Here is a 16,427-nt window from a genome sequence, read left to right as displayed (position 1 = left end):
GAGAGAAGTGGAAAAAAACCTGTTTGTATAACAGGCAGAGCACTTCCCAGGACAAAAATGAACAATACTAAACAGCAAAACCTCTCACTGCTCTGAAGAGATGTGTCCTGCTTTAGGGCAAATTTAGGGAGAAAACCTCTCAATAGTGTCCATCTAGGAAGCAGATTCAAGCAGTCCCTCCTGCAGTTGGTTCAGGAAAATATTTCCTCTGAGAGAAGTGGGGGAAAAAAACTGTATTAACAGTTTTAACGGGTAAAGCACTTCCCAGGGCAAAATGAACAATACTAAACAACAGAACCTCTCACTGCTCTGAAGAGATGACAGATTCAGCAGAGTCCCTTCTGTGGGTCACAGCCCAGCTCACCCAGACTGTTCTCAGTCCCTCTGGTGCTGGGAGGTGTCACAGCCCAGCTTACTCAGACTGCTCTCAGTCCCTCTGGTGCTGGGAGGTGTCACAGCCCAGCTCACCCACTCTGTTCTCAGTCCCTCTGGTGCTGGGAGGTGTCACAGCCCAGCCCAGGCTCAGTGGCCACAGGTGTGAGCTCCTGGTGCTCCTCTGGGTTCTCAGTCCAGAGCAGATTTAAACAATTAAAAAAAAAGGGAAAAAATCACAGTCCAGGGAGTTTCTGTGCCTCAGCAAGCCACAAGCTCACCAAGAGCAGAGCTCTGAGGTGCACATGGTGTTGTTCCATCTTTGTGCATTGTTCTCTGTGAGCAGCAGAGCAGGGCCAGCACAGCCCCACACTGCAGGAGTTTGTGCTCTGAGCTGAGCCCTCCTCCTCCATCCTGGCCTGACTGGGAATTTTCCTTGAGGGATTACTTCAGGCTTGTAAAATCTGCAGCAGTTCTTGGCAACAATGCTTTTAGCAGGTGATAATTAGCAGTAGCACAGTCATGAACTTGGTTTGTTACACATTTTATCAGTCAACCCCTTGCTGGGTTTCCCTGCTGTGGAGCACTGGGCTGACAGGAATTGGTTCCAGAGTGTATCAACCCTCTCAGCTTGGAGCAAAGGCTGAGGAATTCCCCCTGACTTTAAAAAAGCTGATCTGAGGTGGTTCCCATGCTTGATTCTGGGAATTGTTCCCATCACACCCCAGGAGAATCCCTGTCTGTGGTTGGGAGACACCTCCCACCCCTGTCTGATGTTGGGCAGCTGCAGACCAAGGCTCCTTGCACAATCAAACCTATCCAGGGATGATTTCTTTTAGGTTTTTTAGGTTTTTATTTTCCTCTTGGATTTGTGTTTTTTTGAAGTGGAACAATTGTTTTAATTACTGCTCAGTCTCAAGGCAGTAATTATGAACTGAACTTTGCTGCTCTCATCAGTGTGAGGGGCAGGTTCCAACCTGGCTCCCTCAGAACAGGCTCAGGGAGGTGCTGCCACCTCACAAGGAGCAGTTTGCAATAAAAAGTTACTCTAAATATTTCTGTTCAACCCAGCCTGAGAATTGGAACCATCTTGGTTCCAAGCATTTGCTTTTCTCACCTCAGTTTATTTAACTAATTGAATTCCATGAGTGGTTTGCTCAGTGCCAAGATGCACAAAGTTGTTTTCCCTCAGTCAATGGATAAAACTCTGATCCTGCTGCTTCTGGACCATGTGCACTCATGAAAAATGATCAGTTCATTGCAGTTAACAATTTCACTATTTATTAAACAAGATTTTAATGCAAAATTGATTTTTTTCCCTCAAGTTGACAGTGCATTTATAGAGTTTGTATTTGCCTATTCAGACAGCTCTTAAAAACTGTGGGGGTTAGGAGGGAAATGGAATCCTCATTTCCAGCTCACAAAGCTGGGGGCAGACACGAGCTGAGTTCTGTCCTGATGGAAGAGGAGCACAGGGATTTGTCCCCAAAGGTCTGAGTGTGTCCCCAAGGTCTGAGTGTGTCCCCAAGTGCTCAGTGTGTCCCCAAATGCTCAGTGTGTCCCCAGGTGCTCAATGTGTCCCCAAATTCTCAGTGTGTCCCCAAATGCTCAAGTGTGTCCCCAAAGGTCTCAGTGTGTCCCCACAGGTCTCAGTGTGTCCCCAAATGTTCAGTATGTCCCCAGGGTCTCAGCGTGTCCCCAAATGTTCAGTGTGTCCCCACAGGTCTCAGTGTGTCCCCACAGGTCTCAGTGTGTCCCCAAGTGCTCATTGTGTCCCCACAAGTCTCAGTGTGTCCCCAAGTGCTCAGTGTGTCCCCAAATGTTTCAGTGTGTCCCCACAGGTCTCAGTGTGTCCCCAGAAGTCTCAGTGTGTCCCCACAGGTCTCAGTGTGTCCCCAAGTGCTCAGTGTGTCCCCAAGTGCTCAGTGTGTCCCCAAATGCTCAGTGTGTCCCCAGGTATGTCTCAAGCCAGCGTGGTCCCTTCCTTCAGGGAGAGTTTCTCCTCTGACCTTTGTGTTCAGGGGTTTTTGGAGCTGTTTCTCCCTGTGCTCTCTCACAATAAATCCTCCCAAGCACCGAGGGCAAGGACAAGATTCCCAGTATAATTTGTGAAGCTGTGTGATCATTAACAACGTGGTGTTAATGACTGGAGCTGCTTTCAGTGCCTGCATTTCACCCCTTTATGAAGCTCCAGAGCAGTGGAGCTGTGCTCTCAGTGCCTGGGCTGATTGGCATCTCTGCATTTCCCCATTTCCCATTTTGCAGTGGCAAACTCCACCACGGGCAGCGGCTCTCGCCGGGACTCGCTGACGGGCAGCACCGACCTGTACAAGAGAACCTCGAGCAGCCTGACCCCCATCGGCCACAGCTTCTACAACGGCCTGGGCTTCTCCTCCTCCCCCGGGCCCGTGGGCATGCCCCTGCCCAGCCAGGGCCCCGGGCACTCACAGACTCCTCCTCCCTCCTTGTCCTCACACGGATCCTCCTCCAGCCTCAACCTGGGTAAGAGCCTGTTCTGAACCTCCTCCTTTCTGAACCTCCTCCTTTCTGAACCTCCTCCTTTCTGAACCTCCTGGCCTGACCCTGGGGCTGAGCCCTGTTCTGAACCTCCTCCTTCCTGATCCTGGGGCTGGGCCCTCCTGAACCAGAGCCCTCCTGAGCCTGGATCAGAGCCCTCCTGAGCCTGGGTCAGAGCCCTCCTGAGCCTGGGTCAGAGCCTTCCTGATCCTGGGTCTGAGCCCTCCTGAGCCTGGAGCAGAGTCCTCCTGAGCCAGAGCCCTCCTGAGCCAGAGCCCTTCTCAGCCTGGGTCAGAGCCTGTTCTGAACCTCTTGCCTGAACCTGGATCAGAGCCCTCCTGAGCCTGGGTCTGAGCCCTCCTGAGCCAGAGCCCTCCTGAGGCTGGGTCAGAGTCTTGTGAGCCTGGGTTTGAGTCCTCCTGAGCCTGGGGCAGAGCCTTCCTGATCCAGAGCCCTCCTGATCCTGGGTCAGAGCTCTCCTGATCCTCCTGATCCTGGGTCAGAGCCCTGCTCTGCTCTCCCTGGAGCATCCCTGTTTCTCTGCTTTCCTGAATTGGGTGGGGTCCCACAACCATTGGGGTGGAAAACAGTGTTTAGCTCAAGTCCAGCCCTCCTGGTGTGTGTGTCCTGCATGTTCAGCTGGGAGCAGGTTTCTTTCTTCCCTCCTCATCTCCATCTTTCCTCCTCATTTCCTCAGCTCAGAATTAGGGAGCATATTCCCAAGTGGTTAAAAACCAGCATTTTCTTGCACAGGTCTTGGTAACAGCAGCAATGGTTTGTGGAATAAAACAGATAAGGAGGGTTGATCTTCAATTTAAATGGTTTTAAAGGGGATGTTTTAAAATACCCGTTAAATTGGGAATAATGAGCTTGGAATACAATTCCTCCTTTTAACCAATATTCCCTGGAGCAGTGCTCGGCTTTGAGCTGAGGATTTGCTGAGTTTACCTTGGAAAATTTCCCATCAGTGTGGCCTTATCAAAAGCACAGGAGGAATAATTTTGGGAAGATCCATGACTTTGTGCAGCTGAATCTTCTCAAAGAGCTTCTGCCTGGCCCACAATAAAGTAAATCTTAAAAATAAATAAAGCAAATATTAAATAATAAAGCAGTGCTCATCTGAACCTCCTGAAGTGTTCATTCCCTCATAAACAAACCAAAGAGATTATTTGTTGCACCTGCAGCAGGTAATTTAATATTTCCTCCAGAAATTCACTTGGTTTTGGTTGTGTCATGAATCTGCTGGGTTTAACAAAACTTCTGCTCCTCAGAGCAGTTTCCCCCCTCAGCAGACACTGCATTTATCATGTTTATTCCATGCATGTGTGATAAATCCAATGCTGGCTCTAGGTTAGCTGGAATAGTCGTAAATATGATTTTTGGAGATCAGGTTTAGATTTACCATCGTGCCTTGTTCAGAGCTTTAATAGAACTGGAAGGATTTTAACTTGATTTATGCAGCTGTGGAGCCCTTGGCTGACAGTTAAATGGCCACAATGAATTAGTCCTGAGGAGGAAGCAGATTCCATACCTGGCAGGAGGAAAAAGTTGGTTGCCCTGCAGAAAAAAAAAATTAAAAATCCTTTGGACTCAAAGAATCTTAAGAAACCCTCTGGATCAGAGGAAGGTGGATCTGTTTGGGAGCAAACTCTGGAAAGAAATTGGAATTAGCACCCAGAAATGGGTTGTGCTCCAGAAGATCAGTGTGGGTTTCCCATCTTCCCAAAATATTCCTGTCCTGGTAGCCTTGTCCCCTCCGTGGCTGATTCCTGCTGGGTGATGCTGGAGGTCAGATCTCACCTGGGATAGTTCTGGTTTTGGGGGATTTGGTCTTGAAATCCATGAAAATTCACATTATTTTTTAAAGTTTCTCTTCCACCCCTAGTGGAGGGCAGTGGGAAGGGCAGGTCTGGTTTCCTTTGGTTATAAATTCAGTTTTAATGGAGAGGAGAAGGCTCCAGGCAGAGCTCAGAGCCCCTTGCAGGGCCTGAAGGGGCTCCAGGAGAGCTGCAGAGGGACTGGGGACAAGGCAGGGAGGGACAGGACCCAGGGAATGGCTCCCACTGCCACAGGGCAGGGCTGGATGGGATCTTGGCAAGGAATTGTTCCCTGGCAGGGTGGGCAGGGGCTGCCATGGAATTGCCAGAGCAGCTGTGGCTGCTCCTGGATCCCTGGCAGTGCCCAAGGCCAGGCTGGAGCAACCTGGGACAGTGGGAGTTGTCCCTGGGGTGGCACTGGATGGGATTTAGGGTCCTTTCCATCCCAAACCATTCCCTGATTTCTCTGCAGTCCCACAGGCAGGTTTTGGGAGTGTAGCTGCTGTGATCCCAGTGGCTGGGGCTGGATGTGTCTGGCTCTGGCTTTCCCAGTTTGGAATGGGGATCAGTTAAAAGTTATTTTAATTTTATGATACTCTTTCAAGAGCTGCCTGGGAGAACTCCCCCTTGCTGTGGCCAGCCTGTCCTTTACAGGGCTGGATGAGTGTGAGGGAGGGGATACAGGCATGTGGAAAATCAGGGATTTTTTGGGAGAAGTGGCTGTGGAGTGGATCAGCAGTGAGCTGGACAGGCTGGGCAGTGGCTGTGCAGGGACAGCAGCAGGGGTGGCTCTCTGCCCACCACAGAGCATCTTTCCATCTCCAGTTTCCCGTTGTTTGGGCAGCCCTCAGCAGGAGCTGCTGCCTTGCAGAGCAATTCCATGGCTTGTGGAAGCTTTGGTTCAGAGGAGCTTTTGTTCAGACAGTGCCTTTTGTGTTTGTTCCCCTGCATTTTCTCTTTGCCTCCTTTCATTGTCTTCCTTCTGTTGCTGGAATCAGGAATTCTCCCAGGTTAGCGTCTCTCCCAGCAAGCCCTGGGATGAGTTCCCAGTTCAGAGCAGGAGCTGCTCAGTTGTTGAAACTGTGGAATGAGTCTGAGCAATGGAATGGTTTGGGTTGGGAGGCTCCTTAAATGCCACCCAGTGCCACCCCTGCCATGGCAGGGACATCTCCCACTGTCCAACCTGGCCTTGGGCACTGCCAGGGATCCAGGGGCAGCCACAGCTGCTCTGGCAATTCCATGGCAGCCCTGCCCACCCTGCCAGGGAACAATTCCTTGCCAAGATCCCATCCAGCCCTGCCCTGTGGCAGTGGGAGCCATTCCCTGGGTCCTGTCCCTCCCTGCCTTGTCCCCAGTCCCTCTGCAGCTCTCCTGGAGCCCCTTCAGGCCCTACAAGGGGCTCTGAGCTCTGCCTGGAGCCTTCTCCTCTCCAGGGAGCACCCCCAGCTCTCCCAGAGGAAGAAGGAACTGTTTCATTGTAGTTATGGGTAAAATCCTGCTGAAATCTGGGATCTGACCAAGACCTGGCACAGAGGAGCTGGAGGCTCTCAGATTTTAAGCCTTTGGTGAGGTTCAGACGTTTGATTTAGGGAACTTGTTCCCCACAGGGTCTCTCTGTTCCCTGGATGATGCTGAGCATGACCTGCAGTCAGCACTGCCATCAGCAGAGCCAGACATGGGGGGAGAGTGGAGTCACTGTGAATCTCCAAGGCTGGGGCTTTCTCAGAAACCTCTGACAGATTGTGCTGTTAACTAGGGGTAACAGCCTGAGTGCCAAACCCTCCCCTTTCCATCAGGAACTGTTTTCCAATTCAGTCCCCACTCTTACTTTGCTCCAGATGTTGAAACAGAAAGTGGGAATCCTGAGAATTCCAGATGTGTGGGAAGCATGGGTGCCCCATTGCTCAACTTGTCCCTCCTGGGTTTCCTTCACCTAGAAAGTGCTTTACTCATCCTGTGGCAGTCCTGCTCCTTCAGGAGACAGGAATATCAGGAATATCAGGAGTATCCCCTACTGGCTTCTGGGAGTGGTTGCTCAGAGTGGGAGTTGGGGTGCAGGAGGTGGTGGACACCCCATTACAAGGCAGCACAAGGAGCTCTCAGCTCTCCTTTTCCTTGGGGAAAAAAGGGAGGAAAAAGGGTCTTCCCCTTCCTTGGGAAAGGAGAGTTTTGGCACCAGCTCCGGAGAAATTTGCTCAGCTTAGAGATGTAGAATCTCGAAATATCCTGAGCTGGAAGTGAGCCATGGAACTGTAATTAATAATTAATCAGGCTCTTATCAGATCCAGAATTCTCATCCAGTTTCCTGCATGGGAGCTTCCTCCAGGTGTCCATGGCTGAGGAGTGCAGCTCCCTCAGCTCTGGTTTTATGGAATATTTTAATTCCAGCCCAGCTGCCAGGGGCTGCAGCCAGCCCTGCCAAGGTTTCCTTGCAGCTCTCCCCTCTGTGGCACAGATTCATTTCCCTGGGATTCCCCCCTGCCTTACCTTGGCCCTGCAGGTCCCTGTGTGGTCAGGATGTGCTCCCTGGGAGGACTTTGTTCCAGCCAGGAAAATCCATGCAGGCTCCTCCTGCACCAGCAGAGGGATCCCAAGCCCTACAGGAAAGGCAGAAATCAAATCCTCTGCCAGGTGCTGAGCCACATCCTGAAAAATTGCAGGCAGGGAAACAGCATGGGAAGGTTTAAGTTTGTTCCTCTGGTTGTGGGGTGAAGCATCACCTGTCCCCATATTCCTGGGTTTGGGTAACACAGCATCTCTGTTAGTGTGCCTGCAGATATTTCAGCCATTTGTGAAAGCACAGGGGTTTAAAACCTTTCTTGGTTTTAATTTATTGGTATTTACCTGTGTTTAGTAGTGATTTGTGGGTTTAGCTCCACATTTTTTATACTTTTTATATCTATTCCCCACCCCCAGCACACTTCTTTTAACTCAATCCTTGCCAGGGCAGCAATAGAGGTGGGAAAAACATGAGGATGGAGGCAAAGACAATGGAAAGAGCAAAAATCTAAAATTTGGGAGTGTTGGGATTGCCACTGGTCTGGTTCATATGGTTTGGACACAGAAGGAGGAACAGAAGTTGTTTTGCTCTGTCAGAAAGTCACAGTGACAGATGTAATGTCACTGGGTAGAGGCAGAATCAGAATACCCTGATTCAGAAGGGATCATCAGAGTCCTTTGCTGGAGTCTGTAGCTGTTCCCACCCCAGTCCAGCAGTGCCACAGATCTTGGGCACACCCCCATGTAAATTCCTTGGAGTGCAGCTCACTCAGCTTAGTGAGAAATCACAAAATGGGATCATGGGGGTTGGAAAAGCCCTTTGGGGTCATTGAGTCCCACCTGTGACTGATGAACCAGCCCAGAGCACTGGAATGTCCAGGAATTCCTTGGACACCTCCAGGGATGGGGATTCCAAACCTCCCTGGGCAGCTCCAAGGGCTGAACATCATCACACAGGATCATCAGGGTTGGAGGAGCCCTCCAAGGTCTTCAAGTCCAACCTGTGACTAGTCTTCACCAGAGAGCACTGAGTGCCACATGTTTATTCCTTTCCAAATGATTCCAAACCTCCTTGGGCAGTTCCAGTGCCTGAAAACCTTCCAGTGAGGAAATGCTGCCTAAAAATCCCAGCTAGAAATTCTTAGAAATCCCACCTCAAAATCCTGCTTAGCTGAATGTCAGACCCCCCTCATGAGGGAACAGAACTCAGGGATCCAGTGTCACATCCCTGTGTCCCCATGAGGCCCATCCATGCCCAGTTCCTTACCCCATCCATACGCTGTTCCTTACCCCATCCATTCCCTGTTACCCCATCCATTCCCTTATCCCCATCCATTCCCTGTCCCTTACCCATCCATTCCCAGTCCCTTACCCATCCATTCCCTGTTACCCCATCCATTCCCTGTCATTTACCCCATCCATTCCCTGTCCCTTACCCCATCCATTCCCTTATCCCCATCCATTCCCAGTTCCTTACCCATCCATTCCCTGTCCCTCACCCATCCATTCCCTGTTACCCCATCCATTCCCAGTTCCTTACCCATCCATTCCCTGTCCCTTACCCCATCCATTCCCTGTCCCTTACCCATCCATTCCCTGTCCCTTACCCCATGCCGTTCTCCCCCAGGAGGGCTGACGAACGGCAGTGGCCGTTACATCTCGGCGGCGCCGGGGGCGGAGGCCAAGTACCGCAGTGCCAGCAGCGCCTCGAGCCTGTTCAGCCCCAGCAGCACACTGTTCCCGTCCTCCCGCCTGCGCTACGGCATGTCCGACGTCATGCCCTCGGGCCGCAGCCGCCTGCTCGAGGACTTCCGCAACAACCGCTACCCCAACCTGCAGCTGCGCGAGATCGCCGGCCACATCATGGAGTTCTCACAGGACCAGCACGGCTCCAGGTGCGCTGGGGAGCCTGGGCATGGCTGTTCTGTGTGTGTGTTGTGTGTGTTCTGTGTGTGTGTGTTCTGTGTGTGTTCTGTGTGTGTGTGTGTTCTGTGTGTGTGTGTGTTCTGTGTGTGTGTGTGTTCTGTGTGTGTGTTCTGTGTGTGTGTTCTGTGCGTGTGTTCTGTGCGTGTGTTCTGTGCGTGTGTTCTGTGCGTGTGTGTTCTGTGTGTGTGTTGTATGTGTTCTGTGTGTGCGTGTGTTCTGTGTGTGTGTGTTCTGTGCGTGTGTTCTGTGTGTGTGTTCTGTGCATGTGTTCTCTGTGCGTGTGTTCTGTGCGTGTGTTCTGTGCGTGTGTTCTGTGTGTGTGTGTTCTGTGCGTGTGTTCTCTGTGCGTGTGTTCTGTGCGTGTGTTCTGTGTGTGTGTGTTCTGTGCGTGTGTTCTCTGTGCGTGTGTTCTGTGTGCGTGTGTTCTGTGTGTGTTCTGTGTGTGTGTTCTGTGTGTGTTCTGTGTGTGTGTTCTGTGTGTGTTCTGTGTGTGTTCTGTGTGTGTTCTGCAGTTACATTTTGTGATTATGTTTTGCAGGTCTGTTTTGTTGGTTTTCTGTTTTCACAGTTGGGTTTTCATGGTTCTGTTCTGTGGTTGTGTTCTGCAGTTGTGTTCTGCAGTTGCATTTTGTGGTTGAATTTTGCAGTTGTGTTCTGCAGTTATATTTTGTGGTTGTGTTCTGCAGTTGCATTTTGTGGTTGTATTCTGTGGTTGCATTTTGTGGTTGGGTTTTTCAGTTTTCACGGTTGTTTTGTGTCACTTCCCAAAGCTGAGGCTGAGCAAGAAATAAGTGGGAAAAGCCAAGGCAGTGCCCCAGTCAGAATCCCCCAGGATTGTCCAGTCCAACTCCTGCCCTGCCCAGACACCCCAGCAGTCCCAGCTGTGCATGCCTGAAGCTTTGGCCAGGGGTGAGGACAGGTGCTGGCAGCAGGAGTTCCTCCTCCCAAAGGAACTTCCCTGCTTTGTGCTTTGCTCACCCATCCCACTGGCACAGCTGAATTCATTGAAAAGCCAGCTGGACACGAGGCCATCCTCTGTCACTCCACTGAGATCTGCTTTGCTTGGAATGAGGATTCCAGTGTGGCCATGGGCCTCCTGTCTGTGACCACCCCGAGCTTCAGATGGCTGATAAAACGTCTGTGTTTGCAAGAGCTTTGCAAGTTTGCATCACTAAAATATCTTCAGTTTGGATGTTGAACTTGTAATAGGATGCTCAGGTTAATGAAGGTGCTTCATCTTCACATAACAGGATTTTTCATGGTGGTTTCTGGAACACATGGGTGAGGCTTTGGGAAGGAGTTGAATGAACAGATGTGCCTGTGGCGTCACTCCAGGCCTTGTTTTTCAGGTTTATTCAGCTGAAACTGGAGCGTGCCACCCCGGCAGAGCGTCAGCTGGTGTTCAACGAGATCCTGCAGGCAGCCTACCAGCTCATGGTGGATGTGTTTGGGAATTACGTCATCCAGAAGTTCTTTGAGGTGAGTGTGCCCTCCCCTGCAGCTCCTCTGGGGTTCCTGCTGTGCTGAGGTGTTGGATGAGCCTGGAAAGCCCTGCCTTGAGACAAAAATCCTGGATAACTGTCAGCACTGCCACCATCTCCTCCCCACAAGCTGTTGGGTCTTTCCTGCTGGGCTAGCTGAGGGGTGGGACTCAGATTCATCTGAAAAATAACACTTGGAGAAGCAAAATGTGTCAGGGCAGACAGCAAGGTGTGCAGGAGATGTGAATTTCCAGTGGAAAACAGAAGGGGGTTGGAATGAGCTGAGCCTTAAGGTCCCTTCCAGCCCAAAGCACTCTGGGATTCTGTGAGGTGCAGATCCAGCAGAACTTGTCCAGGGTGCTGTGCTGAGCTCTCAGTGCTCCTGGACTTAGGGACCAGGGAGAAACTTCTCTGGTGACAGCAGCTGCTGGAAGAGTGTTGTGTCCCTCCACCCCTCTCTCTTGGCACTGGTCTGGTCCTTCACCAGATGTTCCTGGTGCTTCTGCCCAGTAACTGGGAATCAGAATCACAGAATCTCCTGAGCTGGAGGGACTCATGAGGATCAAATCCAGCTCCTGGCCCTGCCCAAACACCCCAACAGTCCCACCCTGTACATACCTGAGACTTTGTCCTAGCACTCCTGGAGCTCTGGCAGCCTGGGGCTGTGACCTGTCCAGGGCTGGTGGCCTGGCAGGTGTCACCCTGGTGGCTCCAGCCCCTTTGAGGTGTGCCAGGCAGACCGAGAACAGGCCTGGCTGTCCCAGTTCACCCCTTTGCCATGGGGCTGATCTCTCACCCTGCTCAGCAGGCAGCTCCTGTCCCCAGGCTGGGAGGGCAGTGCCAGTGGCCAGGGGAGGGCTCTGTCCTTGCAGTGACTGTTTGTCCTGCCCCAGTTTGGCAGCCTGGAGCAGAAGCTGGCACTGGCAGAGCGCATCCGTGGGCACGTGCTGTCGCTGGCCCTGCAGATGTACGGCTGCAGGGTGATCCAGAAGGCGCTGGAGTTCATCCCCCCAGACCAGCAGGTAATTGTAAGTTTCAATTTTAACTTTCTTCTTGATGTTTGATGGTCCTGAGCTGTCCCCTCGTGTCCCTCCTGTGCCTGGTGTTCCCCTGGTTTGGTTCCTGGCATGTCTGTGGTGTTCTTTGTGATGAGTCTGTGCCACCGTCCTTGGTTGTCATTGTCACCTCCTTGTTCCCCTTCCCTGGCCATGGGGCTGCTTCTCTCTGAATCCCTGGAAGCAGATCATGTGTGTAGGGAAAACTGAGAATGAGGGTGAATTAAAAGAGATTTTTAAATCCCTTGAAGGAAGAGTTTTGCCTTTAATATTCACTGAGCTATTGCTATGTGGGTCAGCATCCTGCGCTCCTGCAGGGAGATGGATGAGGAGCTCCTCGTTCTGGCTTGGAGAGATGTGGCTGATAGCCCCACTCAGAGCTCATTAATAAACCCTTCCTTAAGGGTGTTAGGAGCAATGAATTGAGATGAAAAATGTGCTGGGCAGGCTGGCTCAGGAAGGGTTGGGAATGGTTGTAGCAGGAATCTCAATGTAGGTTATGAAATTAAAAATACGAAAGAGGCTTTAGGAGTGGGCTTTCCCTTTAGACTGGGCCTGAGCCAAGTGTGTCAGCAGGGCAGTGCCCAGGCTCCAGCACTGCTGCCCCCAGGATTACTGTCTCCTCCAGAATGGCATTTTTGAGTACTCAGTGCTCCCAAAATTCCTGGGTTTGATTCAGTTACAAAACTGAACTCACCCAGATCTTGTTAGAGCATTAAAATACCCCAAAGTGTCATTTCTGTTTGTGAGTGAGGCTTCCACCCTGCACGTGGGGTACATCAGTCATGTCTAAACTTCATTAATTCCTTAATGATCACCTGTATAAAATCTCAGCAAGTTCTGAGCCCAGAGCTGACCCTGTTTTAGTGACAGGTGACCCTGATACCCAAAGAGTTCATGAATTTGTGCATTTTAGATTTGCTTCTCTTTGAGGGGAGCAGAGAGGAAAATGGAGGCTGCACAGGAAAGCTGTGCCTCAATTAGAATTCCATTAATTTGGATTCTTGGAAGAGAATGCTCATCAAGAAGAGCTTCATCTTCCTAAAATCCCAGGATGGTTTGGTTGGAATGAAACTCCAAGCTCCTGCTCCAGGGACCCTCCCACTAGGCCAGGGATGTCAGAGTGGGATTTTCCCTGCAAAGCCTCATCTCCTGGCCATTGGATCCTGTGCCATCCCTGCCCAGGCCAGCAGTGGCAGCTGTGTCTCTGGGAGTTGGGGATGCTGGTGGTGCTTTCTGTTTGTGCTCTGTCCTCCTGTAGAACGAGATGGTTCGGGAGCTGGACGGGCACGTGCTCAAGTGCGTCAAGGACCAGAACGGGAACCACGTGGTGCAGAAGTGCATCGAGTGTGTGCAGCCTCAGTCCCTGCAGTTCATCATCGATGCCTTCAAGGGACAGGTGAGGCCCTGCCCAGCTCCTGCTCCCTGCATGGACCAACCTCCCCCTGGCTGGGGCTTCAGCTCCTGGGAATTCTCAGTTTTAGCAACCATCGCTTGCAAGGTTGATGCAGCCACGTGAGAGAGTCCAGAAACTCCTTGGTGGTGTCCGTGTTACCATTTCTGGGCAGATCTGTCACAGTAAAACCTCCTTGCACAAGTCTGTTCTCCTGGAATACTGAGTATTTTTGAGTGATGAGGGAACACAAGGCTCTCCCTAATCCATCTTCCCAGTGAAGGTGGTGAGCAGTTTTGTGCTGCTGAGGTACCTTAGTCATGTCTAAACTTCATTAATTCCTTAAATTATCACCTCACTTGTGTAAAATCCCAGCAAGTTCTGAGCCCAGAGCTGATCCCCATTTAGTGACAGGTGACCCTGATACCCAAAGAATTTGTGAACTTTGTGCATTTTAGATTTGTTTCTCTTTGAGGGGAGCAGAGGAAAATGGGGGATGTACAGGAGAGCAAAGTTTCATTTTGATCCCTGTCTGTGCAGGTGGCTTACAGGAATGCTGAATGCTGATCCCCAAGGGCCTCAGAGCAGGGAAAAAGCAGGAGTTTCATCTAGAAATGGGCAATTGTCCTTGACTCTCCTTGTTTTTTGCTCTTTTGTTAGTGTCCTCTCCTGAATTGATGTCCTGGGTATCAGTTTTGCTATCAGTGTTTGGCTTTACTCTGCCTGCCTCAGCTCCCAGTACAAAAGTGCTGCTTTTTGGGTGTTTCCAACCTCAATTTAATTGGCTTTGCAGGGACACTTTGAAGTTTTGAGGATTTACCCCAGGGATATGAGCACAACCAGGGGCTGTTCTAGGAGCTAGGAGTCCTGAGAAAGTGGGGATTTGGTTGGTTGGGTCAAAACAAGCAGGGCTCTGGCTGGAAACTTGCTCCTGGTTAGAGTTCAGCCTTGGACTCCACTGGGAGTTTGGGAAGGCACAAACATCTCAGGGAGCTCAGCTGGTGGCGCTGACATTTCCTTGACCAGTTGTCCCAATTTTATCTGAACCTTCACATGGCAGATTAAACTTAGCACCTGCAGATGATTTTTCTGCAGCTAATTGCACTGCAAGCCGTGTTTCCCTGCAGCGTTTACTCACCAGTTATTAAAAATGTGTGACTGTTGATTTGAACTTCAGTGCTTGGATTTGCTGCTGTTGTTAAATCAAAGCAACCAAACGGGACTTTGTGCTTCAGACAGAAAGGGAGCAGCAATAACAAAGTGTGTCATGTTCTCACCCACAGATCTGCTAATCCATTAGAAATGAGAAAGATTCTTTGTTGTCACTTCTCCTAAGCGCTGTTAAAGCTTTTAAACAAATCCAAACAGTTGAGGAAAATCCTTTGCTGGGCATTTTTAACTTTTCTGGCTCATAGCATTTCTTAAATAGCTCAAAACTTGTGCTGTTGGGCAAACAATGTGCTGGAATTATTTGGGAAGAATAACCAAGCTCCCAGCAATGCTTGGTTGTTCCAGGGTTGTTTTTTTATAAATCAAGAAGTTTTACCATTTGTTTTTCATGGATGGGGAAGCCTCAGCTTTCAGGTAGGGATGGTTGTGCCTGGGATCCCTGTGGGTGTTTCCAGCTGCAGCTGGAATGAATCCTGGCAGGTTTTTGGGGTGCCCAGGGACTGAGGGAGTGTTGCTGCCTGTTTGTTCTGTGTCCCAGGTGTTTGCTCTGTCCACGCACCCGTACGGCTGCCGGGTGATCCAGAGGATCCTGGAGCACTGCCTGCCCGAGCAGACCCTGCCCATCCTGGAGGAGCTCCACCAGCACACAGAGCAGCTGGTGCAGGTCAGTGGGGAGGGGCTGCAGTGTCCCCAGTCACTGCTGAGTGCTGGGACAGCTCCTGCAGAGCTGGCTGGGAACATTCCCACCTGGAGAGGGATGGGAATGAGCACAGCAGGCAGGGATTGCATCAGCACTGCCCCTTTTGGCCATGGGCACAGGCCCAGGGGTGTTGTCACCTCTTGTCACCTCCCTTTGAGGAGGTCCCATGTCCTGGTGCTTCATCCAGTGCAGGGAGGAGCAGGAGGGATGCCCAGAGCTGGTTATTCCAAGGAAAAGGAGGTACCAAGTCACTGGAATTCTTAAAAATATTTGGTTCTGTGCTCACCCTCCTCCTGGCTGCCTTCCCTCCTCCCTGCAGTCCTTGGCTGTGCCAGGGTTTTACTCCTGGGGCCCTGCATGAAGCAGCAAACTCAGGCCTGGTGCAGTTGCCAAATTCCCACTCAGATCCCAAAGCACAAGCTGGGGTGGACATGAGCTGGTGCAGTTCCCAGGTGCTGTGTGCTCAGTGCTGGGAAGTGGGAAGAGGTTGACCATGGACATCAGACCATGTCTCTGGTACCCTGAACTGGAAAATAAATATCCTGTGGTCTGAAAATTCCCAAATTCAGAACAGTGTCCCATAGCCAGACCCGTGGCTCACTCCTCCAGGACATGGAATTTGGTAGGTTTGAACCTGGAGAGAGTGGAAAAAACTGGTAGTGTGCAGAATATTGACATTTCCTGTGCAAGGACATCATTTTAAGTTCTATAAATAATACAATTTGTACAAAAATGCATCATTTTACCTCCTGCTACCACCCTAGAATGCACATTTTTGCAGAAATGGAAAGTATCAAGCTGATTTGTAACAGTAAATACTGTAATTAATCTTTAGTTGAACTTTTATCTCTGAATGCCCTTTGGGAATCAGTTTTCTGGGAATGTTTTCAGTCCATTTGTGCACCTTTGTGAGCCCTGCTGCTGTCTCCCCCAGGATCAGTATGGGAATTACGTTATCCAGCATGTCCTGGAGCACGGCCGGCCCGAGGACAAGAGCAAGATCGTAGCAGAAATCAGAGGCAATGTGCTTGTGTTGAGTCAACATAAATTTGCCAGGTAGGAATTCCTTCCTTAAATGGAGTGTAGACACATCCCAGAGCTGCAGGAGACTTAGGGGTGGGTGTAAGGGAGGTGAAAATGACTTTACTTCATAAAGAAATGTTATTTATAACAGTTATAAATGGGGCTGTGTCAGCCAGGTGAGTCTGTCATGGAGGAGATGGAGATGGAGAAGAGTGGCTCTGATCCAAGCTCCTGAACTGAGCCAGGAATTCTTGTGTGGTTGGGTTTATCTGCTTTATTTTCATGGGGTTTAAGTTGTCACTACCCCTTGGATAATCAGAACATTCACTGCTCTGGGATGCTGTGCACAGCCATGGGGGATTTGGGAAATCAGTGCAGCAACAATCCTTCCCCATTTCCCAGAGGAATTTCCACTCACAGCATCATTGCCAGCTTTTTGCTGAGTCCCTTTTGAGTCACACCCAAGGAACCCTC

The 16,427-nt window shown here is 50.6% G+C and overlaps 1 protein-coding gene across 6 annotated transcripts in view; it reads left to right on the top strand.

Moving 5' to 3' along the window:
- PUM1 (pumilio RNA binding family member 1) overlaps positions 1–16,427 on the top strand; it is an 82,114-nt gene that overhangs the window by 57,666 nt on the left and 8,021 nt on the right. For 3 of the 6 annotated variants that reach the window (XM_033080960.2, XM_033080959.2, XM_033080958.2), the window contains exons 14-20: positions 2,638–2,874; positions 8,833–9,100; positions 10,481–10,610; positions 11,506–11,634; positions 12,929–13,066; positions 14,769–14,894; positions 15,865–15,986. In XM_033080960.2, coding sequence (XP_032936851.1) covers positions 2,638–2,874; positions 8,833–9,100; positions 10,481–10,610; positions 11,506–11,634; positions 12,929–13,066; positions 14,769–14,894; positions 15,865–15,986 — 1,150 coding nt within the window. Of the gene's footprint in view, positions 1–2,637; positions 2,875–8,832; positions 9,101–10,480; positions 10,611–11,505; positions 11,641–12,928; positions 13,067–14,768; positions 14,895–15,864; positions 15,987–16,427 lie in introns of all 6 variants that reach the window. The other 3 variants (XM_033080957.2, XM_033080956.2, XM_033080955.2) reach the window with 1 other exon arrangement.

Source organism: Catharus ustulatus, chromosome 26 (assembly GCF_009819885.2).
Source record: "Catharus ustulatus isolate bCatUst1 chromosome 26, bCatUst1.pri.v2, whole genome shotgun sequence".
Lineage (NCBI taxonomy): Eukaryota > Metazoa > Chordata > Aves > Passeriformes > Turdidae > Catharus > Catharus ustulatus.
Note: the sequence above shows the minus strand (reverse complement) of the source record. Positions and strands in the feature narration are given on the sequence as shown.